Genomic DNA, 26680 nt, shown 5'->3' on the forward strand with positions numbered 1-26680 from the left:
ATGGCAGCTCTGAGACAGGAGCGTCGGTATGGGCTCTCCTGTGGCCAAATCAACAAAAACAACCCGAAGCAGACTCTGTATCACGTCAAACTCACTGACACTGCCATCCGGACCCTGGAAGCCTACCAGAACCTGAAGGTAGGAACCAATGGGGTTGAACTTTGGAGCTTATGTGTGTGTGTGTGTGTGTGTGTGTGTGTGTGTGTTTTTTTTTTCTCAGCTATATTTTTATATTTTTATTGAATCGAACTCCCAACTCGGTGAACTGTGAAATTCCTATTTGGACACGCAGAATGTGTCTTTTCCCTTTTTTTTTTTTTTTTTTTTTTTTTTTTTTTAGATAGATAGATAAAAAGTAAAGTTTGAATAGTTCATCAGCTCAGATCACACAGCAGCGTTGGTGTCTGATAAATGTTGGTTGGTTTTGGCTGTTATACAGTAGAGGGCTAAGCTTTATTAACGATGATCATAACAGGCAATTCAATAGGCTTTGATGAATGAAAGGATTTCATTAAATTCCCCTATAAGCCCTGGGTGAAATGTGTTATGTGCAGAAACGGAGAAGCTCAGGCTGTTTTCAATTGGACATGTACTTGTTTACCAAAGCGTAATCTCCTGAAAAACCAAATGGTATTAAAGTTCCCATATGACAGATTTGTGATTATGCCCTGAGCTTTAGAAGCTTGCTGTTTTTCCCTCTGATTCTCTAAACATACACAGTGAATCTGAAATTCATTATTTAGATAATGGGCGACTACAGATGATTGTCAGTCATTGCATGTTAAAAAAAAAAAAAAAAAAAAAGGCTGTTTTTTTTTTTGTTTTTTTCTTTGCTCAGTTAGCTCACGGGAATAAATTAATGAACAAGCTATCAAGCAAATTATTCGACTGCTGCGAATCAGGAGACTGTTTTATTGCTGTTGTGGTCCATTAGATTAGACCGAGATAATGTAGTCTCACCAAATGGTCTTTCCCAGAGCAGTGCTTGATAAATCAGTTTAGTCCCACTGTTATGAATGAAGTTAGAGGGTCATTTGATTTAAGTCTTGATTTAGTTTTTTGTTTTTTTTAAACAACCACAGTGGGATAAAGGGGGCTGGATGTGGGACTCAGCTGGATGGTCTGCATTGGGTGGCAGAGCTCGACAAGTTGTCTCTGTGCTCTTGTGTATTATTGTTTTTTGCCCTTTACACGCCTGGAAGCCCGCCCAGCTCCAGAGCTCATTGGTCTGTGAAGCAGAGTAAACTCCAGAGCTCACACAGGCTGACAGCTTCCTCCAGGCCGAAGCAGGGAGGAGAGGTTACTGCAAAACTTTTCCAAGTGAAAGACCACCCCAGAAAATACTGTTATGGACCGCTGGACTCCCACTGAGATTTTGTCCACAGGAGCCTCTCAGGCTGAAAGAGTTTATTTTATTAGATGGGATTTATTCATAGAATGTTCTTAGTCTGTATATCAAATTAGGGCTGCAACTAACAATGTATCTGCCTATTGTTTTAGTAAATGTTTGGTCTATGAAATTACAGAAAAATGTCAAAATTGTATTTACGCAAATGTCAAATGTATTCAATTGTCTCTCATGTAAGACTTAAGAAACAAGGAAATACTAATAATTGACATGTCAGAACCAGTAAAACTTTAAAAAAAAATTACTTTAACAATCAATCGATTATCAAAATAGTTGGAGAGTAACGTTGTCGACTAATGGTTTAAAAATAACACAAATTTCACAAAGCTGAAATTTCCTTTAACGTCTTGGTTCGTTGAACAAACAGTCCAAATATATCAAAGCAGTTGCTGATTCATTTTCATCGATCCTGTGATTACTTATCCTTTACCAATATCTAATAAGACACTCTTTATATAAAGGGTTTATTATTGTAAGTAATTGCATCAATCACTTCCAACTTAAGGGTTGCCAGGTTGTAAAAAAATCCCTTGGCTAATGTTGTCATTTATATTTTGTAATAATGCATTTATAATGCTGGTAATCCATTAATAAGTACTCATGGCTTTGTCATTCTTTAATAAATTATGTCGTCTGCAGTTATAAATAAGATGTTTATAAATGTGCTGTGGCAAACGGTATTTGTCACAACTTGGCAACCCCAACATTGAAATTATTATAAATACTAATTACTAATACATAATCTATGACTGACATCTATAAAGCTATTACACAGCCTTCTTAAAAGGTTCCTTATTAGACAATGGTACCAATTAATTGGCTTATTGTTTCAGCTCCAGTGAATACTAATATTAATGAATTGTTGTAATATTTTAAGTAAAAAAATGCTGCTTTATTTTTTGATTTAGCCCTATGCTTGTGTTGTCACAAACAGTATTCGCTTTAATATTTATTATTCCATTCAATATTAAAAGCTATCGGATGATGAAGAAAATCACGACAGTTATTTTTCAATAGGGAAGACATTTCCCCAAACCATTAATAATAAATTAAGAGCGCTGTCAATCACAGGCACAGCTGTACTTCAAAGATAGATGTCTCCATCTATTAACTATGTATGTTGCCTCACAGGCAGGTATATTTTATGAGTTTAATATTTATTTATCAGTTGGGGGTAGAAGAACAATGCAATATTCTGGAGCATAACACAGTGATCTTGGAGAGCACTACAGTTATAATCCACAGCACACAGGGCTTATAAAAAGTGCATTTAAAAAATATATAACTTGTTTCAAAAGGAGTTTTTTGGGCTTTCCTCTTAGATCTGTTGTAGCCTTTATTAATTTAATAATTTAAAGGGAAAATCAGCTGAAACACATCAACATGCTCAGTCATTTTGACTTGACACAAGCAGAGTTGTCTGTAGGCTATGGATTGATTAATCACATACATTCCTCTGAATATTATGGCCAGAATCCCCTGAATTGTAGACTTAATGATATAAAAATATGAGAGCAAGTCATCAGCGCAAAGCCTGATGGGAAATGGCAATTATGGCAATGTTTTAGTATTTAATGAGGAAAGTTTACCAAGCCTTGTCTGATCAAGCCAGACCACTGCTATCTAGAGAAACCCACTGAGCAGAGCTGGAACAATGGCCATATTTTCACTCATAATGTATGAGCTGTCCATTAGATTAAACATGATTCCTGAATAAGTGACCATTTGTTTTCACTCTCTCTCTCTCTCTCTCTCCTCAGGCATCACTATCAAATCAGCCAGCGATTTGCTTCAAGGGGAGCCAGGGGGTAAGATGTTTTGCATGCCTCCCTAATGTCTCAGAAATTGAATGCTCTAATTAGTTCTGATTTGCTGTGGAGCGCACTTGTGACAGTTCCTCTGCACATCTTATTTGATTCTTAAGCGTTCGATGAGTGCTTGCATGCATCCACGGAGAGGTTGAAAATCCACCGACTGTCATTTCTGTTGGTGGATTTTGTTGCCTTGGACCGTTTTCTTTCTTAAAGGAAACTTAAACATTGAGTGATCAATGCGGACAATAGGGCTGTTTTGAGTGCACCAGAAGCCCAAAGTCTGGTGGAAAGGTTATACTTTGCTGTGTCAAGTAGCCTGGACAGCATGTGTACATACAGAGATGAAGTACACAATCTACAAAAAAATTTGGCACTGAGAGCAAGAGGGCATTCCTGTAAAGCGTCTGTAAAGAAGAAAGATGCCTGTGTCCGTCCAGATTAGCCAGGCCACTATTGCACCCTCCCTGGCTCTGCCTGCTAGGCTACTACACATTTACCACAAAATCGTCCCGGTCTAAAAGGAGCCGTTCTAATCCCTGCAAGAGCCGATTGCATTGACGAAAGTGACTTTGCGCTGTGCACAAACGCTGGCCCTGTGTGCTCACAGGGACCCTGGAAGCCCAAAGACAGGGTACGCTATACCCCCAGGCTGCTAGCCAGGTTACTGGGTCAGGCTTGCAACTGGGGAGGCTTTGTTAAGGGAGGGGGAGGAGGTATAAGGGGGGTTGGCAAACCCCAGGGAGCCCCCATGTCTCCATGCAGACATGAAAGATTTGAAATACGGGGAATGATACAGGAGCGGTGGAATTTTTAGCTCAGCAGGAAGGAAAATATGTTCAAAACACAAATAATATAAACACGTAATGAAACATCTGTGAAACGAGCAGCAGATTAACCTTCTTATGAGAGTCTCTCTGTGAAGAAATGTTAAGTGAGTGCAATTTAAGTGTTCTATAATCACTGAGTAGGATTTGGTGATTATATCTCGGTTGGCACATTACATATTCAAATTGCTTTGCGGAATTTGAGCACGAGCTCCCTCCCCCTCTGACAATAGTCCCCCGAGCTGGACGATTGGGCATTAATGAGGTAGCTGCAACCATCGGTGGTGGGGGAGGCCAGATTAAGCCGTTAGTGGGGGGAGGATGTTGGTGAACATGGCAGTCTGGCATACAGCAGACCGAGGAGATAACCAGTATCTGTGTCTCCAGGTTGGAGGTTTACAGCATCACAGATGTAGCTAGCTGATGTAGCTAGTCCTAATTTGCTGAAGCTCATCCCTTTCCCCAAAAGCAGCATGAGCTTCAAGAGGTCATGTGTGGCGAGAGCAGAGGTTTGTGTCCACTGACAGTTGCCAGCTGTAGAGCTTCATCACAGAAGCCACGACCGCCTCTCTCTGATCTTTGTCCTCGCTCATGTCACATTTCCTGTCAAGGGGCACTTCCAGGGCCACAAAAACCAGAGGAATTTTTCAAATCACTGTCCTGGCATCAGTCCAGGGCTCAGCGGTATCAGGGGCCAGGGCTCCTATCGAGAAATAGCACGCTGAGGTTTTTTCGGCTGCCTTTCTCTCTGACCCTGCGGCATTTAACCCTACTATTGTAAATTGTCTGCCAAGCTTGTAATCATGGGATGAAAGACACAGGCTCTCAGATGCCTATGACATTTGTTCAAGACAACTGTGAAACTTACAAATTACAATATAAGAAATTCTGCTTTTGAATCCTGCTAACCTTTAATTTTATTCGCCTAAATGAGGATTAAACAGACTTAAAACTGGAAGATATTGGAGAAAAGTGAACCGAATGGGTTTGATAAATAACTAGCGTCTGGAGAAGTGAAAGAAAAAATACGAAAAAGTGTAGTCTGTGATGCAACTATGAAGAAATTAGAGAAGACAAGAGGTTTTTTTCCACATTTCTTAAAAGCTGGAAGTTGAAGAGAAATAAGGTTTATGGATAACTTTGAAATAATCACCAGGGATTAAGGAATTTATTCAGAGCAGGCCTGGGTTCCTGTGGCCAGGAATTTCACATCCTAGTGCTTATTTTCCTTTAGCACTGGCAACGCAGCCTGCTTGTTGGCATGATCCATATCCGTTTAGTAAGAAATCAAGCTTGTGTTAGTTGTTATTTATCAGATACAAGCTGCCGGGTGCATACTGATTGGATAATGTGTTTGATCCATTGCTACCATGCTTTTTTTATCTAAAAACACATACTTCACATACTGCTTTTTCTTGATATTTCCACTCAAACTTCTGTATGGGTCAGTGAGCACTGTAACTCACCTGTTACACTGCAAAGTTGTGGCACTGAGTGGTTGAGTATTATTTTGTACCACTGGACATAACTTTTATGGGTTCAATGCTGTCGTAGTATACGTGGACACTACATTTGAATACTCTATGTTGTGCTGAGTCAGGTGTGAAATCAGTTTAATTTCCTCCTCAGTTCATAAATGTTGAATTGCAGTTGCCAGAGTAATTGTTTATGTTTATGGCCCTGTCTGTGTTTATGTGCACAGCTGTCACATGAAGGCAGCGGCGTTGGGATGAGGGGAATGTAGAGGCGCTCTTTAAGATATTCTCATGACGACTGTGTGTGAAGGCTGAGCTTCCCCTCGGCTCCCTCCCGCCGGCCCTCCTGATTATTTTGCCGTTTCACCCCGTGTCTTGGCTGAATCCTTGGGAGACATCAGGGCCTCTATCTCACACACGGCTGCTCTGACTCTACCCCCTGCCACCACGCCGCTTTGCTTCGCCTCCCGCTCGCTCTGCAAATAAGCTTTTGCAGTGTGCAAGTGTGTGTGTGTGTGTGTGTGTGTGCATGCACACATCTTTTTTTTCCTCCTTTTTTTTTTTCCTGGAAGCTAATTAGAATAACAATAACAGGAATGCGATTTGAGAGCCGTCTTCTCCCAGTGGCATAGCAGTGAGAGGGAGAGTTGTCCCACGTGTTTCTGAAAGGGCACACGCCGCTCTATTCATCCAGATGTGTTAAGCGAGGCAAAAGTCTCAGTGTTCTCCTCTCGTCTGTGGCCCAGTGTGTTTATGGAGAGCTAGTTGGCCTTTGGATCTTTGGATGCACAGTATATTTTAGGAACAAGCCTCATGAGATCCTTCAGTTAAGAGGAATTTTCTTAACTTAGCTCCTCTGTCATTATTGTGTTATTTTACTTTCAACAAGGGATTTCCAAAGATGCCAAAGTGACTGTGGCAAGGTTTTAGTATTTTATGGTTGCTGAATGCTGTAAAAGATTAAAAAAAAAAAAAATGGCACAAACTCTACACAAATATGTAAAAATTAGAAACGTAGTAAAACACACACACACACACACACCCAGTTGTGCTCTTGTTGGGATATTTTGGTTGTTTGTTTACATTCCAAGTGAATCTGGAACCATTAAGAGGAAAGAAGGAAATAGCAGCGAGACAAACTCAAAATAACAACTGCTTTTAGAAAAAAGTTACTGTTTGATTGGTTATCAAGCAACAGGCTCGTTGTCCCACAACTCAGCGAGCAAAGTCTGATTTAATTTGAACAACCATAAAATATTACAATTGACCTAAAATTAGAGGCAATGGATGGGAAAAGGAAAAGGAGATGCTGTTTCACAATGAAATGCAACAGAAGATGTTCTGTGTGCTCTTTCACCCCACAAGCTATTTGGGTATTGGCATCAGAATCAAAATCTGAGAAATGACTAATTATAATGCTAATTATGCTGGTGTATTTGATGGCAGTGTGTTGCTCTCATTTACAAAACAAATTGTTTATGTGGAGACCTTGGCGGATTGTGTGAAAGTGTGCTTTAACTACATTTCACAATCAGTTTTCTTGTTTGTTTTGTTTACAGAAAAGTTGGTAGATATATAATATTCACATAGAAAAGTACTTCAGCAAAATCTTTTACATCTTTCAAGAGAACTATGACTCATTTTTCCATCTAAATGAGTTCAAACTAGAAATTGTTAATATCTTTATTTTTTTAAATATATTTTTTTATATTTATATTATCATAAGGAAGTTGCTATTTAATTGACTTCTGATGCAATGCTGTCATCTGGTATTGTAAAAAAGAAAACAACGTTGACAATAAACAACCCATACAGTGAGGGCACTGGCTGTTGAGGAGTGTTAGCACAAACATTTTATTCTTAGTTTAAAAAAATGCAGCACAACAGGATATGAGCAATATCAACATTGCAAGAAAGCATGGGAAGTGTTTTTGTGTATAGTAGAGAGGAAGCTTAACCCCAAGAGCTTAAAACCAACACCAGAGAGCCATTGTTAACCTAAAGACAGACAGTTTTAACAGGCTTATATAACCATTTTCCTTTTTTTTTTTGCCTAGATACTTACTGGACAATCTCATTGTGATCTCTAAAGCTAAAGTTCACCACATAAAGCATAGTGTGCCTTAATATCAAGGTATATTTTTAATGTATTCTACATATTATATTTTTCATAAGTGATGGGAATACTATTAAACTCAAAGCAAACCACCTGAAACATAAAAAACATTCCCCGTCTTTTCTCACACCTGTATGTTACTTCCACTTGAGCACAATGAGTGCACTATTTGGCTCACCTTTTGCAACCTGATTTTACTCGCCACATCTCCGTGCATGTTTTGGATTTCCCTCTCCCTCTATCCAAGTTTCCCTGCAAGTTAATCAGGTTTGGACATACTTTCCAAGACACAATCTGTGAATTGTTAAAGGATTACAGACTGCCTGCTTGCGTGGAGAGAAAAGTCCAGTAATGGGAGTATAGCACAATGCTCCAAGTGGTTTGTGGGAAAGCTGCAGTTAAACAGGCTAGTTATCAACAAGGGAAACACATTACTGGTGTCATTGTATCTGAGGTCTAATAACTAGCGTGTAAAGGGAATTTCCAAACTGGCATCACCATATGCAAATTAGGTAAGGTTTAAAGGGGGGGAATCCATTTAGAGAAAACACAGTTTTTTTAGATGAAGTTTTTCTTTACATGAATAGAAGAAACAGGGGCCTAACATTTAGCCTAGGCTTTAAAAACCTCCATCCCTAAAAAGGAAGGCACCTACAGTTAGGAGGTCTGGAGTGTCGGGGGAGGGGAGACAGTGAGTGTTTGTTAAGGTTGACAGATTAGCCCCAGCCTCTTGGAAAAAGACTGATTCTGCTTGGCATAACAGGCAGTACCTTGGGGGATGCTCGTCAGTTGCCCATCCCCATATCCCCACACTAACTCCCGTCAGGCCCCACCCCCCTTTCTTTGCTTTCCTGTCTCTACCAACCCCCCTCGGTGAATAGATCCTCAAGCACAGGAACCACCACATCCATCCAAGGCTCACTGAAAGCATTATTTAGACTCTAAGAGGTGATGGCACATGTTCTGTTTTTTAACAAATGAGTCACAGTGGAATTGTTGATCATACTGTAGAAAGCTTTGGGACAGTTAATAAGCATAAATAAAGTCACCCCTGCTTTTTTTCTTAGTTGCTGCACTTGCTTGTCTGCATGTGACACTGTAACATGACAGTTGCATGTTTTCTATTGTCAATGCCTCAACTTGTAGAGTCAATTATATGATGTATAATCTGAATTTGGCACCAACATATAAACCTTTCATATAAATAAAGAGGAATAAATGCACTTGCTCCAGCCAGGATCCATCCCCCTCTTCTCTGCTGAGTTGCTCGTCACATTCCTAAAGGAAGACTTTTTAGGACCATCCCTCATGCACTGGTTCTACTGGGAGCCACCGCCACACACCCATTTTCCCCTCCCTCCATACACACCCAAACCCCCAATCCCTCCCTTTACCCTCCAACGACACACAGCCACACGTCCCCGCTGTTCATGAATAATCCAGGCGGCCCGACAGGCCATTGCACTCAGCTTTGTGGGGGAAGAAGCTAGAACAAAAGACGGGCAGCTCACCGAGCAGCTATGGCTGAGTAGGCTCAGATGAGAAGACAATGGTAACTAGTGTCAGTACAGACAGGGGCAGGAGGCAAAGGCTTCGGAGTAAATCACATATCCAGGCGCCTGCTCCCATCTCAGTGTTGCCATGCCAAATACCAAAGCTGGGAACCTTGCCTTCTTGCTTTTGTCTGCAGAGCAAAGAAAGGAAAGCCAGAGAGAGAAACTATCATCTTGTCTTTCCCTGCAGATGTTTGGATTGGACCAAACAGTAGATCTACTTAGTGAAGCATTTTCTGTCCTCACCAGACAGCAGGGTTAATAACTCTGTTCAACATCATCAAAGAAGAGCAGGTTAAACATCCGTGGGGAGTTAAAGATGAAGTTTTACAAGGACATCACTGACGGTGTCATTTGTCCTTGTTCAACTGCTGAGCCCCCTGCCAAGAGTTTCTGTTCCAGTCCAGTTCACACCTTACAACAGCCTGAAAGTATTTGACATCTCCAAACACACAGGGCCTGGAGTAGCAGATGTGGCTGGGCCAAGGCCACAGAGGCAGTTATTGTATCAGCCCGTACGCCCCGTGGGGGGGCTGCACTGACGAGGTGTTAAGGATTGCCCTTCTGATGCCATTTGGTTGCTTTTACTGTAACTGTCCAACGGCTAAACTTTACTCCCATCATCATAACGGCCGGTGTTACTGCACACAGCTACATTTGATTTAGCTGACACATGTCAATAGCACACTCGGATGACAATAATACTCCATTAAGCCTTTCTCAGATTAATTTATCATCAGATTAAAGGATTCACACAATCATAATTAGAATACTATGGAGCATAAGCAATTAAATTAATTCTTTCCCTGGTTCAGAGCTGGACAATTAACGCTGCTTTAATAGTTATTTCCATAATAATTAAGAACATCTTACAGTAGGAATAGCACATTCAAATTAAACATCAGAAAACATTTTTAATATAAATGAAAATGTAAATATTTTTAACAATTACAATGGCATTTCTTTTCATTCATAGAACTTGAGTAAAAAAACTTGAGTTTTTAAAAATACTTGACTCTTTGTTATTGGTCATTAGCAGCATTCCGCTTATTTATAATAAGATTAGTCACATTTTGTGCCCCAGAGTACCAGAACAGTATCACCCTCTACAGTATATGTGTGCCACACAATACAAGTATTGATGTAGCCGTAAATATTGGACGTGAGCATAACATCTGACACATCAAAAATGCCCTTAAACCAAATTACTGTCACAATGTTTACAGAAATGCATGCAGTTTGAGACACGTGTCTGTGTCATGGATATGTGTCCATGACTCACAAATCCTCGACCTGAAACTAGTGGATCTGTATTTATGAGCTGTTATTAGCAGAGTCTGATCTTTGAACTCTGTTAGCTAGTATGGTAGCTTCTCTGTTTACTTATTGTGACTCATATTTAAATAGAGAATTCTGAGTTCAGCGTCTATGCTTCTATTTTTGTTTGTTCATCGATGAGTGTACATGGTGATTTCACAAAGTCTGACTGATAATAGTCTTTCTCTGTTGACATGGAGCCTAAACCGTCAGCTAGATATTTGACCTCTCCCCCTGCATGTGCACTGTTGGAGTGTGAGGCTTCCTCAGCCTAAAAGCAAAATGACAATCCACGAATACACATAGCCTCAAGGGATCAGAGCAAAAGCTCCATATGGAGATGTCTATGACTCAATGTCTCTATGTAAATCCACACCTACTAGTTGACTGACAGCAGCGTCATGATCTCAAACCTGTGGGCACAAGTGGTGTCACTGACTAAACACATGAAAAGTCAGAGTTCATTTCATCAGGCTGCGTGGGAGGGTGATAACACTGGCCACTTTGCATGATTTGGCTGTGATGTTAAGTGTATTGTAGTGTAGTGTTAATGATAAAGATTATCAACTAAGCAGGGTGTCTCCACCCTGATAAAAAACACCTTTTATAAAGGTTTCACCACCCGCATACAGACAGTCTAATAATGTTAATAAATTTGAACTTTAGCTGTTTTCACCAGTGGGTTCCATCCAGTAAAGCAAAACAATATGACTTTTTAGAAAATAAATAATACATTCTTCTCCTTACAAACGAAAAATTCAACACATAGCAATAAAACTCACCATTGCTAAATGCAATACACACAGGTGTTCTGCAGCCACAGCCTTACTTGGTCTGCTATGACCAATAGCCATAGGGTGGCTACATTAGCCTGACTGATACAGAATTTTTTATGCTGATATTTATATATTATCCTGATTTTGGGCATTTCTGCACTGACATGTCTCCTTTGTTATTGGCCAACATATACTCCCATACCAAAATATTAGGAATTAGTTTAAATCAGCCAATATATTGGTTTAGCTCTTGTGTCGACTGTTAGCTCATGCCAGAAACCTTTATGTAGATATTGCTATGTAACTGACTCAGTTTGTTGACTTTATGATCCTTCTCCTCTTACTACTGTAACACTATTTTTTTGTGGCCGATGTAAAGTCAGACCTTCCCAAGAATGGCTTAACAGCAAATTTGTACAGGGATATTTACATTAGATCTGCTGCCAAAAGACAGGTAGTCATTTGATACACTTTGGTTTCTGTACAGATTAAATAAACCAGATATAACATATATAACATGCCGATTAGTGAGTTTTAGGGGCTGGTAGGCAGATTTTGTTACCTGCATAGTGTATAGTGCCAGGCCATCCTTTAGGACTGGCTGTAGCATTATATTTTTCGTACAGACGTGAGATGAGAGTATCAATCCTTTCAACAAACTCAGCAAGAGAGCAAATTTTCCAAAAACTATTCCTTGAAGTTTCAAGTTAAGAGTATCATGTTTTGTTTTTGGCTGTGAACCTGACGTTAGACAGACAAGCTCTCCTTTAGGAGTCAGAAACTGGGAACTAACGGGTTAAATGACATATGGTTATGTAGCTTGAGTAGGAAGCTGTGAATAAAACGGGGGCGACCCCTGAACAGTCTGACCTGAGTGACATTGATTAGAATTAGAATGTGAAGTGTGCACGGTGGCATGGACAGGGGTGACGAGCAAATCTAATGCATGACTGGAGGGGGGCTCATACTGCTTCCATCGACTGAAAGGGGGGACGTGGTGGCACTATTGCGATGCTAAATGTGTAAATGTGCGCTCTCATCTCATCACAAGCTAGCTTTTGTTTAGCAGGACCCTCTTTTTAAAACAAGTTCAACTGCAGTTCTTCTGCATGTTCTTCTCTACGTCAATAACCCAATTTTAGTGACTTGTTGCTTTAAATGTGGTCGACGCTCCTACTACTTTACTAAAGTAATAGCTCCTGAGGACATGGCTTGCATCTTGTCACTGTTCAGTTTGATGCTTTTTTAGTTGATCGTCCTTAATTAGCGTAAAATCCAGAGCAGAAGGACGCAGGACTGCGCTTTACCACTTCATGAGAACGGTCCGACATAAATAGGTCAGAATTAATGGTCAGCTGTGTGTCTCAAGTGTTCATGGCCTTGTGGGCTGCTTTGCGTTTTGTGTTGACATGGTTGGGCTTGTGCACATGAAGGAAAGCTGGAGGCTGATGGGGGTGGGGTGAATGGCATGCATTTGGGTTTTAGAAGAGGAGGAGGGGTGTCGAGGCGAGGAGCTGTTCATTGGCTCTGTGCTGCAAAAAAAACTGCTTATGGCTTTGCTGCATGACTGGGCATTTGTGACAGCTATAGTCCTGCCTGCCACATCTGCCAGGGACACTGTGCTCTCGGCCAGTCAGTTTATAATCAATCACTTATGACTGATAACTAAAGAGGCAGCTTCAAGTCCGTCAGACTGTGATCGTTTTTGAAACCTGCCGTTGAAAAAGGTCCTGTGTGGTGTGAGCTGTTGCAACAATCTCACATTAAGAATAACTCATCAGTAAGCACGTATTCATGCTTGCAAAGGATGGGGGATAAACATGGGTCTTCTGTTGAATCTAGGACAGGACACTATCAACAAAAGTACTAAACTGTCCGTTTTTTAGGCTGAAACACAGCTGCAGGCGGTGTAGAAGAGAGCCCCTGCCAAATGTGTTTTTAAGGACAAGTAACCTGTTGGTTAATGACTTTCTATGTTGCACTGTCCTTTTACTGGAAGTAGGTTTTTGGGTCATTTTATGTAACATGTTCCTGACAGAGATAGACTTCACCCTGCTGGCTTGTTTGTTGCTAGGGAGCGGCGGACAGTCTGTGACAGAGGAGGTTAACGTCTAAGGGAAAAAAGCTGTCTGCTATACTATTGTTATGTTTAGCCTTTCAGACAGGCTCCCTCCATGACTGGCTACAGGTCATCATCCCTGACCTGGGAGGTATAATGTAGCCTCTGTGATTGGCCCAAGTGGGAGATTATTTAGGTCACATTTATTAAGTGAAATATCAAAAACAAAACAAAAAAACAGTGAGTCAAGATAGCTCCTATCATTTTCAGCAAAAATAAGATGCTTTGTTGATGTACTTTATCCAGTGTTTATCCCACATTGAGATGACATTGAATTAGAAGCAGGTACATCAGGGAAAATAAAACATGCTTATTACATAATACACCACCCAAATCAGCAATGCGAGCAGATACAATTCACTGGAGAATGTGAGCGTGTGCTAGCTCAGTGATACCCAAAGGCTGGGTCAGGACCCACAGGTGGGTCGCAGGAGATTTTATCAGGGTCGCCAAATCAATTTAAAGATTTCCTCCATTGTCTTTTATTTAACATTTATATCTGCAGGACACGTTCTAGGCAGCCTGAATGTTTGTGTTGTTCAGATAAGTGTGTCTCATATGAAAGGCTACCATTCGTTCTATTTGTTTTACTGATGAAAGGAATTGAAAAGAACGAGATAGGCTGTTAACTCTGCATGAATGTATTAATTTGGTCTCATTTATAAAGTATTTAATAAGTGTATATATAAGAATAACACATGCATAAAACAATGTGATTTTAAACGTATATTGTACGAGATAGATCATACAAGATAAGGATGGTTAATTTAAGCAAAATAAAATCGCTTTTCTCACATTTACGGATAAGGCCTATTCTTAACAGGGGCCTCGATGGTTTGTCATTTTTAAAAAGTGGGTAAAACAGTGAAAGCAAAAATTACCATGACTTGGATTATTTACATTTGTTTTTGTTTCTTTATTTGTCCTTACAGTACGTTAAGATCCCAGCGCCAACACCTGAATCTCCTGATGGATTCAGAGTCTTCTCGTTCTATCTTTCCAGTGACAGCAAAGACAAGCCTCAGTCCAGCTTTGACTGCATTCACCAGTATGTCTCAGGGTAAGCAGCACACATAACTCTTTCCACAGCCGACCACAAATGTAATTTGTAGTAAATTTGGTGTCACCAAACAGTGGCTTCTCTCTTCAGTGCTACAACAGACAGTACCAATGTCAAGCTATATTCAAACAGACTACAATAACACCCAAAGACTGTCATGTCTCAACTGACCACAAAGGTGTGACAGGTAATAATTGAGAACAGAGGTATTGTTTGTGGCTATGCAGGGTCAAAGGGTTAGATTTTTAAAGATGATTTATAACACAGGACTAGAGTTTACAAGCAGGCACAAGTCACAGAACCTGTTATGCGTCACACAGCATCAGAAATGATTGTATGACAGGAAGAATCTACAGTGCTTGTGTTTGACAAATGGCCTGTTAATTGAGCCGAGCCATAGAATTTGTAAGGGTGCACTCTCTGAGGTTTTCTCTCTCCTGCTTCTTCTCTTCCACACAGGGATGGCAGGGATCACCTGGAGGGCCAGGGCAGCATTCAGGACAAGATCACAGTTTGTGCCACAGATGACTCCTACCAGACAACCCGGGAGCGCATGTCTCAAGTGGAGAAGGACATCTGGAGCCGCTCAGCAATTGAGATAAAGCCGGGGCCAAGTAAGATTTTGCTTAATAGCTGTATCAACATTCTGGTGTATCTTCCAGCCTCCGTTTTATGTGGCAGCCTTCAAGCACGTAGGGATCAAGGACGGATAAACAGAGAGTTTTCATGTTCCCAGAAAGCTTCTAAACCATTGCTTCTCAACATTTCATCCTACAGATAATTGCCATATGGTGTGGAAGTTATCACATAATTGATCAAAGCGCTGCGTTGCAATTATTCATGCGAGAGGGATGTCTCTCTGTCTTGTAATTTTCCTTTCATTTTGACCAGATTGCTCAGGCGCTTTGCCAGCTTGCCTGCCAGCACCATTAATGTGATTGAGTTTGCCAGAAGTATGTGCTAACAAGTCTCATGCTGATGAAGTTTTGCCTAAAATGTAATTACACTGGCTGGAATTTAATTAATTTTCATTTGATGAAATACTTCTCAATACCATCTAAAGAATGCCATGCTTTACCTGGAATATTCTGGGCCTCACATGCAGGATATTCTACTTGCAATTCCTCTTCTATTCACTGCCGTCAACTTGTCTGAGTCGTGGTTTTAGAGTAATTGTCGATTTAATTGACCATGCTAAAACTTTATAAATGATCAGACCATTAGGCTTCATGACATTTAGAGGTCCTGTGCAGATTTAAATGCTTGTGTAGATCATATTTTATGCATGATAACATGCTGTGTGGACCAACACTAAAACATGATGTTTGGGGTAATTGCTGTAGGAGCCAGCTGTTGGAACTGGCAGCTACAATTTACATGCCATGCTTTGCTGCCGAAACAGTCCCTCAGAGGCTATTACAAAATAAACTTAATCTGGCACACTCATGAATTTAATGCAAATGTTAGAAAAGACATTTAAGATCCTGGTTATATACATGCAGTCACAGGATATCCCATTTTACTTGAACATGTCTTTTCAAGCACATGACTGTCGTTCCTTTCTCTAGGACACCAGAGAGAAATAAATGGGTTATGGATCACAGTATGTTTCTTATACAGGAGAGAACACACAGTTGTTCTGTGGTGACTGACTGTCTTTTTATGGTACAGTAATGCTATACTCATCAGAAGAAAATTGTCCATATACTAAATCACAATTACAGGTTAGTAGAAAAATGTCCACAATTTAGATAATGATGTATGATTTAAAGTTCTGTTGTGTCATGGGAAAAGGAGTCACTTACCAATAGGCAGCTGAAATGTGTGCACGCTCGGTGTCAGACAAGTTGGAAAGTTCTTTTTGAGGACATTCATTTTCGACTTCAGCATTTCCAATTATTTTCCTATACACTATTGCCATCAGTTGCTATTTTTATCGTTGCTCATGAATCCTTCCACTAAGGTGTGTCGGTTACCATAAGTGAGACATCATTGTCATCAAGGGGAAGTATCATTACACAGTGGTTGCCTTGAGAGTCTTAAGACTTCTTAAGCTGCTTCCATTTATCACCATCAAACAATGGTTGTAGTTGCAGCTTGTTTGAAATGTTGCAGAACAGGTTGTTTCAGTGCAGGAGGGATATTTGCACGACATCTTCATGACCTGCTGCAAGATCGTTGTTTAAACAAGCTCCTGCAAGACTGTTACATTCTGAAAAGTAGATTTAAAGTGACTTTGTTTGAATCTTACAAGGAAAACTGTGTATTGCTAAAACTGAAATCTTAAAAAAACTTTAAGAAAGTGCAAAGTTTTAACAATATAACTTGTATGAGACGTCTACCCCGCTGTCCCTGTGAACACACTATTAGTATTCGACCCATAGCAACCTCCAAAGTATGGCTTAAGGTTGTAATGAGATTACGACCTGCAGTTATCTATAAGCACTGCCTGCACGGGTCCAACTGAAATAGTCCTGCAACAGGAAGAAAGGGCCTCTCTGTTTAAGTTGCTTTAGTTTCCATACTCTTCTGTTTACTCAGCAGTAGGCTAACCCTACTGTCAACCCCTTCTCACTGTTTTCCACTTGCAATAACACTACCTTAACACACCGACACAGAAAAGTGCTCACAGCATTCAAATAGCTTTTTCAAATTGTGATAAAAATGTTGCACAAACGGTATCTGTTGCGTGAACGTAAAGAAGATTGCATGACAATAGAGAGATATAATGGAGATAAGATGTATTGTGCGCAGGCCTTGCTATTAAAAGCAGGGTGTGATTTGTATAACTGGCCTGAGGACTGGATTAGGAATGATATGTTGGCTGTGCTATTACAGGACACTGTCAACGTATTTGAATCCTGTTATCAGATCAGTTACAATCTCTTTGGTCTTCTCTAGTTTTGTGTATTGTTGCAACACTTTGGCCATTCAAAGCAGTTTTGGATTACTGACGTGATAACTTTTTGATTCAAAAACTTGCCCTTATCTTCCACAAATCTCCTGTTGAAACTCTGCTGTGTCCCTTTGTTTTGATCTTAGGTAAGTACTTAAAGGTCCAGAGGAAGCAGGGTCTGGTATCAGGCTCAGATAGCAGCAACAAGCACTCCCCGAGCAATAAGAGGAGCCTGGTTCCCAGCCCTGTGGCACACCGGCTCTTGAGGGATCGCATCATCCATCTCCTGGCCTTAAAGCCCTACAGGAAACCTGAGCTGCTACTGTGGTTGGAAAGGGAGCGAGCCAGTCCAAAGGACAAGGCTGACCTGACCTCAGTACTGGATGAGGTGAGACATCTGGCACATTGCTAAGTCAACACAGTCGACTAATGATGAAATATACTCAGATGTAAAGTAAAAGAAAATACCAAAATATTGAGTGCTTTTAGCACAAGTTGATATCAGGTCAAGGATAATACTAATGAACAGACTACCGCTGTGCAGTTATAAAAAGTTGATGTCAGTAAGTTTTATTTCAGGGATATTTCCTGTGTTCACAATGTTTGAGTATCCCACTGCAATCCTTAAGTGCAGACTGTGCCACCGCTGGTAGCAGTAATTAGGGCTGTGCTTCAATTATCTTTGGCAATTATCTTTCTCCTATCAAAAGTGTGTTTTGATAGGAGTTCTTTCAGAATTGAAAGTGGTTGGTTTGTCCCGATTTGTATCAGCATGATTAAGTTGTATAAGGGTGGGGTCAAACTGTTTACTTCGGAAACAGTACAGACCCACTTAGTCGCAAACAGGTCTTTTATTTAAATATAAGGTGGAGTTAAATTAACACAGTGAGGTGTGTTAACAACCTCAGCTGGCCTCTTTCTGTTGATTTATTTACACTGGGAGCTGTCTGTTTTTTAGGTTGGTAAACTGAACCCTAAAGACCACAGCTACTCTCTAAAGGATGAGCTCTACAAACACGTCCAGAGAGAATGGCCTGGATATCTAGAGGAGGAGAAGCAACTCATCAATAGGCTCCTGATCAGGTGGGTAGAGCGAGCCATAATACACAACCATTTTTCTTTTTTTTTTTTTTTTTTAAAGCAATAGTTCAACATTTTGGGAAATCTATCCAGCTAGATGAGAAGGTTGAGTTTCATATTTATGCAGGATATAAAGCTAAAGCTAGCAGCCAGTTAGCTTAGCTTAGCATAGAGACAGGAAACAGGGGGAATCAGCTAGCCTGGCTCTGCATGGTTCTTACAAAAGAAGCCATCCAGCACCTCTAAAGCCCACTAATTAACACCCTATATCTTGTTTGTGTAATCCATACTAACACAGAAGTTGAGAGGTGCTGGTCAGGGACTTTTTCTAGTATTAGTGCTAAACGAATCACCTGCAGGCTGTTGCCCTAGGTTTAACCTTCACACAGAAGAGTGGTATGCATCTTTTCATCTAACTCTCCGCAAGAAAGCAAATCAGTGAATTTCTTGAAATGTCAAACTATTACTCTAAAGTTTTTTTAGAGACCCCTTTGGTGAAAGGACTAAGGGATGGATGCATTTTGACAGCACTGGCGTTGATACAGAAAGGCCACTGAATTAATGTAGAAGTCTGCTGTGATCATGTCGAAAGGGGAGCTTCCAAATCACTACTCCTCTGCACTGATGAATCTCTTAATGGACACATCAAAGCAAAGGAAAATATTCCCTGCACTGTGTTGCCAAATGGCATTAGCATGGAGGGTTCAGAGCAGCAAGGCTGAGCTTTTCAGGGTGAGCTTCCTCCCCTTGTACATTTCCTTTGCCTGCCAGTAAACATGCAGGCCATGTGCTTCATGAATGTTTTGGAAAAAGCTCAAGTCCTGTTGGCTGATTGCGCAACCCCCTCTGTTCACCACCCCTGCTAAGTGCTAAAAGCATACAATTGTTGTAATCAAATTGTTTGCCAAGTGTGATAAAACTGTGATACCCTGTAAATAGTGTAAAATCCCGATTTATTTGCTCTAGTTTATTCATTTGTAAGAGTAGATTCTTCTTATTCAGACTTTCTCATGTCCTTCATTTTATTGAAAGTAATGTTTAATTCTTCCGAACTCCTCTCATACTGACCATGATTAAAAAGGTTGCATGAATCCATCTGAGGGTGTGACTTGTTGTAGCGTCTGTTTGAGGAAGGAGCTGTAGGAAGCAGATTAACAGAGAAGAGGGTTTGGTCCTACAGAGGTTAAATCTGCTGCTATTGTTCTGCTCACTGGACATGTTTAGTCTTTGTGCTTGGCTCCTGTAGACTGCATCACCAGAGACAGAAAACAAAACAAACTACATACGCTAATCTTGCAAAAAGCTTTGATAAAATTGAAAAAAAAACTTTTTTTATTGTCAAGAATTGTTTCTACTGTGGAAAAGCTGCCACTACTGTCTTTCCTGGAAGTCGTGTCATAAATAATTATGATTGCTCACTTGCTCATAAATCTGCCAAAGCGAGTTTTATAACCTACATACTGCTTTTTTCTGTTTAGCTTCACAGGCCATTTACCTTGCAGTTACTGTCCAACTGAAGGTGCTGTGTTCTAAATCTTTCTACAGGAAACTTCAGCCACTCCACAGTAGCCAGTTGAAGAGTCCCCAGTCCAACCATTCATTCCTCAAAACTCCCGGGGACTCTCCTTCACATCTCAGTCCTGCCAAGAATCTCTCTGTGGTAATTATTCAACCTGAAAGAATTCTATTATGCTACTTCTTCTTCCTTATACGACTACGAAAAGATAGGGCACTTCCTCTTTTGCAGATAAATAACTGGAAATATGATAAACTGCTTTATGAAGTTATATTGACCAGCTTCAGACCAAATTTAGCTCTCCCTGGAATCATAAAAAAGGGATTTTGCTTATTCGCATTCTTCCTGGGAGTAAGATGAGAAGATCGATACCAATCTCAAGTGTCTTGTACGATAAATCAGAAGCTGTAGCTGGCCATCTTAAAATGTTATGTGAAGCACTATTTCTTGGCGGAGATCAGTTGTCAGCAACCTACTTGGACTCTATGAAGTTACTCTATGAAATTGTTGTTTTTACACTTCTGTTTTCATATGGATAATACAAATGAGATATAACGTAAGTTAATATCTATTCATGCACATGATACAGGCACATTAGGCATATCTCATGTAACTTGCATTTTAGAGTAAAAGCTAATCAGTCACTATGTTCTCCTTTTTTCCACTGTAGAAACGGCCATTGCCCTCTGACCCATCCAACTTTCAGACCCCCAAAAAACAAAGACTATTAGACCAGTGTTTGCCTCTGCACTCGCCGTCTCATGGAGACTATGGCACCAACGGGGCTCGTAGCTCCTCTAGTCATGGAAACTCTAGAGTACAGATCAAACTGGATTTCGACAAAACCAACAATCATCTCCAGGGGAGTCCTAACAGTCTGTACTCGCCGCACAAACTCAGCGGGTCATCTACTATCCCCAAACTGGAGAGGACAGAGCCAGCTCCTGCTGCACCCAGCCCTAAGCCCCCACACACTGACACGTCCGTTTGCACTGACCAACAATTCACCATTGGCCAACATAAAAAGAAGAGGTCCAAAAAGCACAAAGACAAAGAACGAGAGCGCTTAAAACCAGACTGGATTGAGACGAGTCCAGACCTGAAGCAGAGCCGAGAAATTCTTAAAGGTAAATGTCCATAAAACCATAAAACTGTCTCTGTGACGTTTTGTCACACTTCAGGTTTCCTATTGTGCTGTTATGTGTCTGTTTTATATAATTTGGTTGGGCAAAATGATATTATGTTCTTTACTTAAGCAAAAGGAAAACTCTATATTTGTTGCTGGAGACCAACAAGGAGCATATTTATTTGAATTTTAAAGAGCAGTGAGTGACTTTCTCCGCTCTGCAGTCCTCACTCCCTGCTCTAGTCTGTTGATGATTGACTGTGAAACAGCTGGCTGACCTACGGTCGAGCGAGTCAGCAGGCAGCATTGCCTCCTACTCTGGGGCTGCAGACGTCACTGTTTGCCTTGGATCGGATCTCTTATCGGAGAGAGTGATAAATGACTCCATCAGCCTTGATATGATGGGCACATCATCGCATTTGCATTGGCAGATTGCTCTAACCGTTTTTTGTTTTCAATGTGCGTGTGTTTTTCCCATCGACAGAACATGAAAGAGAGAAGACACCTGTCAATCAAACCTCAGCAGAGGAACTGCCCGACTATTTAATGTAAGATTCAAACACACTCTCTGCCCTGACTGTGCTAAAAGGGATTTATGATTCAGGAATGAAATCCAAATAATTATATTATATCATCTGTCACTGAGAAGTTTAGGTTTCAGTGTCGAACCGACTGTTGTTGAGAGAAGAAACCAATTTGTCCCAAATAAAGCGCATGTTTAAGTGAGCTGTCACTGAAACAAACACATGACCTTATGTCTTACATTTATACATCTGGTCAACACATCATGCTGTTAAATCAGTGACGTGTCAGGCTTCTGGCTCCACCATTCTGCAGTGCCATCTATTGGAAGAAATTAGAAACAACTTCTTAGGTTTGCTTTTGTTTTTTTCAGAAAATACAGCACCATAACAGCACTGGAGCAGCGCCAAGAGTATAAAGACGACTTCTGCGCAGAGTACGATGAATACAGAGCTCTTCATGATCGGATTGGGGCCATCACAGAGATGTTTGTTCAGTTGGGCTCAAAGATCAACACTCTCTCCCCAGGAACACAAGAGTACAAGGTACTGTCTGGACCAGGAGACTTTACTGCTCTGTTTCTGATAAAACAACAAACAATAAACTGATCCGTAGATGGTGACCTAACACTGTTTTTTCCTTTGTTTTCTTTTTAGCTTATGGAGGACCAAATACTACAAAAGTACCGAAAGTATAAGAAAGTAAGAGTTGTTTGATTTTGAACTAATCTCATGTAACACTTATAACACGATACACTGGGCATCACACAAGAAATACTCATATGAACATATTCATTCTTAAGTGGTAATAAAGAGAACATTAACCAATTCAAAGAAATCAAAAATAAAACATTATGAATAACATAAATGATGTTCACCATATCAGTGTAATGTGCATTGTGGCTTGCCACATTACTAAGATTTTAAGATTTTCTTTCTTTATTGTTAGGAGTATTATGGAACAATTTATACAGATCAGTAGTTTCTGGTAAAATACTGCCTCTGTCACAGTTTTTATACTGATAGTTGTCTCAGGGAACAATTTCCATTGAAGCACCTTGCAGTTTAACAGCACTTTTTTTTTTTTATATTCTATCATGCCATGTCCCGTAGACCACCCCCCATGTCAGTCATGGACTGTTTTGCTCAACCCATTCCTTCTTTATTCCTGACATGGCTTTAATAGCTGTAGTAATATAGTTTAATCCCCTTATATACCTTGCCTACTGACACAACTACATTTTTATCACTCTGTTGTGAGTGATAATTGATGGGAACAATTTACCTTATATAGCAACCTAGGGGCTTCCATTATGCTATTGAAACACTCAAGTAAAAAACAACTAAAGAGAAGTTTACGATGTGATTATAAAAATGCATGATGTGGACATATGTAACCAGAAGCTTACTCGTGGCCGTTTTTGAAATTCCTTTCAGAAGTTTCCTGGTTATCGGGAAGAGAAGAAGCGATGCGAGTACCTCCATCAGAAACTGTCGCATATCAAAGGCCTGATCACAGATTATGACCAAGCACAGGGACTCTCCTAGTAACCAGTTTCTACCCACAGCAGGGTGTAGTATGACTGGACCAAAAGACTCCTAATGGACCCAAAGACTGCACAGCTGGGTCCTGAAGTTGCTGAGACACTATTCACTTTACTTCTCCGAGTGTTAATGGAATCGAGGAGCGAGGTTCTTTTTCAAAAGTGGGCTGAGACCACTGACTCGTGATCAAAAGTTGCCCTTTAACATTACGGTTTTCAACTATGATTATCGCTGTAATGGCTGGATTCTGTTCTGCTGTAAAAGTGAAAGCCAAATCCATTTTTTTCTGAAATGCAAAACAGATGTGATCATTTCTGCTCAATTGCATTTTTATTCTATCCTTTATCTTGTCAGAACTAAGAAAAAATGTGTTGATTTATTTAAAAAACAAAAGAGTATTAAATTGATGGTACAATCAATCTGAGGGGGAAACAATTGCTACTAAAGTCTTTATATTTATCATACAGAGGAATCTGTTTATTTGCTGACAGAAAGTCAACACCTACAATCTCATAAATTATTCATTTGTTACAGTAATATGATCACCGAATGACTATAATAAGTCACTCCATAAACAATGTATCTCCAGTCAGACCACATGCTAACAAAATGTTATCGTCCATAAAATAATTATATATAAATGTATTCTTGCAGGACAGAGACCGTACGACAGGTATCTCAAGCTATCACTAAAATGATCACAAAATGAAGTTTAAAGCATTATATGCAAAGTTATTTTGGCTTTGACCATAAGGAATTCCACCATGTAGCTTTCTGCCAACCTCCTGTGTCATTTCTTAGAAATGTTGGAATGCGACAAAACCACTCCTCCCAGTACCTGAATGGTGGTTTCAAGATGGTGCTTGTGCACATCTAGTGTTAAATTCACCCACATGTAGCCTACCACAAACTGCCTTTTCATTACAACTCTCTCAAGTGTTCTGGTTACAGGTTTGTTTACTGCAGCACAGTACACACAGTAATCATGCGTTATTGACGCTCTAGATGAATGACTACAAGCTCAGTGAAACATAACTGTTAACTCTACATGCAGTTTAAAAAGCTTACAGGGCATTTATCTTTTTAATCAAGCTGTCCACACATTGGTTTTCTATGATTTTGCTTTGGTTGAATTATGGAGATAGATTGCAATAGGGATGCCTTTAACAAATTGGACAATTGTAATTGTTTGTCCCACGTGTACAGCGTGCAGAGGATGGCACCGTGGGTCGGTCACTCAGTTCATACCACTTTGGTTCACTTTGGTGTAAGGAGCAGGCTGCCTCTAGAGGATGCTAGAAGGTCTGTTAGACTTAGTTTAGACTTTCTGGATTCATTTGTCCCAAGGCAGGCACACCTGAATAACCACAAACTGTACTTTTATTTCACCTTATAATAAGTCGTAGCCTGAAGTAGGAAATAGGGATAACATTTCAGGGTTCTCTGTTCTCTCTCTGACGTTTGCATCAATGTAGCTGCACTCACAACTGTTGTCTTAATGATGGCCTAAAATGAGAGAATGAAGCTAATATTTGCCTTAACATGTATGTCAGACATTTCCAGCATTATGCCATCCCTATTCAGAAATGTTCTTGGTTTAACCCGCAATTCAAACGTTCTCAGAACTTTTTCTGTAAATGTCTTTAAGTTTGAAGAAATTTCAGTTACTGGATAGTTGTTACTGTTACAGTTGTTGTTTTGTCTCTGTTGTTCTTGTTTTTTTCTCTGTCTATGTCTTAATCATTTTCTATTTCTCTCAGATAATCATGAACTTTTAAGGAATATAATTCGATGTCCAATCCTGTCAAGCACCACTATCAAAAGAAATAATCATTGCAGAAATATCTACAGAATAATGTGCTTTGCAATGGAAATACTCAGTGGGGTTATTGTCAAATATTAAGCAGCTCTTTTGCAAAATTTAAATGTACTTTTTTTATTTTACATTCAATAGGATACTTCTGGTATGTTTGGAGGATTTGAGACTAGCAACAGTTGCGTTGTCTTGGCACATATAAACAATTTCAAGAAATAAATATTTATTAGCACTGATATTGGAAGATTTTGAAATGTGAGCAAAGATTTTGAGCTTTAAAATCATCAAAGCTGAAAATGCTGGATTCTTAAAGCACCGGTACACCTACAGAAAATATATCTTTATTTTGGCTGTTTGAATCTTGACTCAGGACCAGAGGTCACGCTATTTTACCAATATTTTGTCAATATGCATTTTGATGAGCTCAGCAAATGTGCCATATAGCTTCACCCAACTTGAGAAAAGGTAGATCAGTCATAATGATTGAAAAGAACAGTGTTTTGTTCTGGTACTCGATCTGGAAATCAAGGTAGCATGGTTGAAATTGTGTTATAAAAACAAGAGCACAATGCCTGCTCAGATATACAAATAATTTATTTGTGTTTCGTTGAATTTCTCATTCAAACAGAAAGGTACTGAAATAGTGTTTTGATGATGGCGGGATGGAAACGTCCACATACCACCATGAAGACCATGAGACCTTAAAAGTACAAACGATTTACTGAACTAATTCAAGTTAAGGGCTTCCCATTTACCAGCAAAGTAGCATTGGTCGATCGTACAACACATCAAACGAAATGCTTCATGGGCAAAATATCAGTCTAATCAGTATGAATGAAGATAATGGTACAATTCATGTTAACATAATGTTTTTTTGGAACCAGACCCTTGGTGTAAGGGGCCTTTAAAGTGCTAAATGTTTTTTACTGTTGCAGGAGCTAACTACTGGTGCCTTTTTCATTCAATGAGCAGAGACACTCTGCATGTAACCATCATTGGTATTCTGGAAAAAAATATTAACTTGGGCCAGCAGTATTTACACCTCTGTAGTTTCACACTGTTGCCAATGTTCAAAGTGCTTTGTTCATAGTTTATTGATTAAGTTGATATCAGATGCCTTTAAAATGTGTTCAATGTATTGGCACTGACATTTTTCCAGAAATGAAAATTCAGCATTTTAGAAATGCAAGGTTTTCCAGGACACCAATTAAACTTCATCTAATGTTAGCTATTTGACTACAAGTATATTTGGAAGAGTGACCTGGATTTTGTTTGCATTTTTATCTCCAGCCCAGCAAACTATTTCCACAAATGTATTACTGGTGCGTTTAACTGGTTTGTTGGTACTGGAAAAACAATGTCTCAATGGAAATGTGAAATCAAATATGTTGCCTATTATGAATCACTGCAATTGATCTACCTAGGAGAACAAATACGTTTATTTATTGCTTTGTATGTTTTTGTCCTTTTATGGGATTCATCTTTGCATTGTTCATTCTTTTCAGCAAAACTCAAAGTATGGTGAAAGGGAAATGGAATATATTTTTGCAATTTTTGATGGTGGATGCTTTATCACAAGGTTATCCTTTTGAGAAAAGCTTTCAGAAAAAAAGATGTATTGTTGTCTCAGTCTAAATGAAATAAAAGCTCTTTTGAATTCAAGAAAGTGTCATGATTCCTCAAGAGGGCAGTGTAACTCTATTTCTAAAATTAACCAA

General features: G+C 39.8%; 2 protein-coding genes across 2 annotated transcripts in view; one reads left to right on the forward strand and one right to left on the reverse strand.

Annotated features, from left to right (window-relative positions):
• The window catches only part of LOC129107893 (pro-cathepsin H-like), a 243842-nt gene extending 223605 nt beyond the window's left edge, over positions 1 to 20237 (reverse strand). Inside the window, exon 1 of the mRNA XM_054619498.1 lies at positions 20233 to 20237. The gene's annotated coding sequence lies outside the window, so the exon portion shown is untranslated. The remainder of the gene's footprint in view (positions 1 to 20232) is intronic.
• LOC129107887 (RNA polymerase II elongation factor ELL) lies at positions 1 to 26614 on the forward strand. Its single transcript, XM_054619491.1, has 12 exons — positions 1 to 138; positions 3169 to 3216; positions 14335 to 14462; positions 14922 to 15076; positions 17505 to 17746; positions 18317 to 18441; positions 19984 to 20098; positions 20625 to 21081; positions 21565 to 21628; positions 21976 to 22147; positions 22259 to 22303; positions 23039 to 26614. Exons 1-12 carry the CDS (start codon positions 1 to 3, stop codon positions 23147 to 23149), a joined length of 1800 nt encoding a protein of 599 aa, XP_054475466.1. The 3' UTR covers positions 23150 to 26614.
• The last annotated feature ends 66 nt before the right edge of the window (positions 26615 to 26680 follow it).

The sequence above is a fragment of the Anoplopoma fimbria genome, chromosome 19 (assembly GCF_027596085.1).
Source record: "Anoplopoma fimbria isolate UVic2021 breed Golden Eagle Sablefish chromosome 19, Afim_UVic_2022, whole genome shotgun sequence".
NCBI lineage: Eukaryota > Metazoa > Chordata > Actinopteri > Perciformes > Anoplopomatidae > Anoplopoma > Anoplopoma fimbria.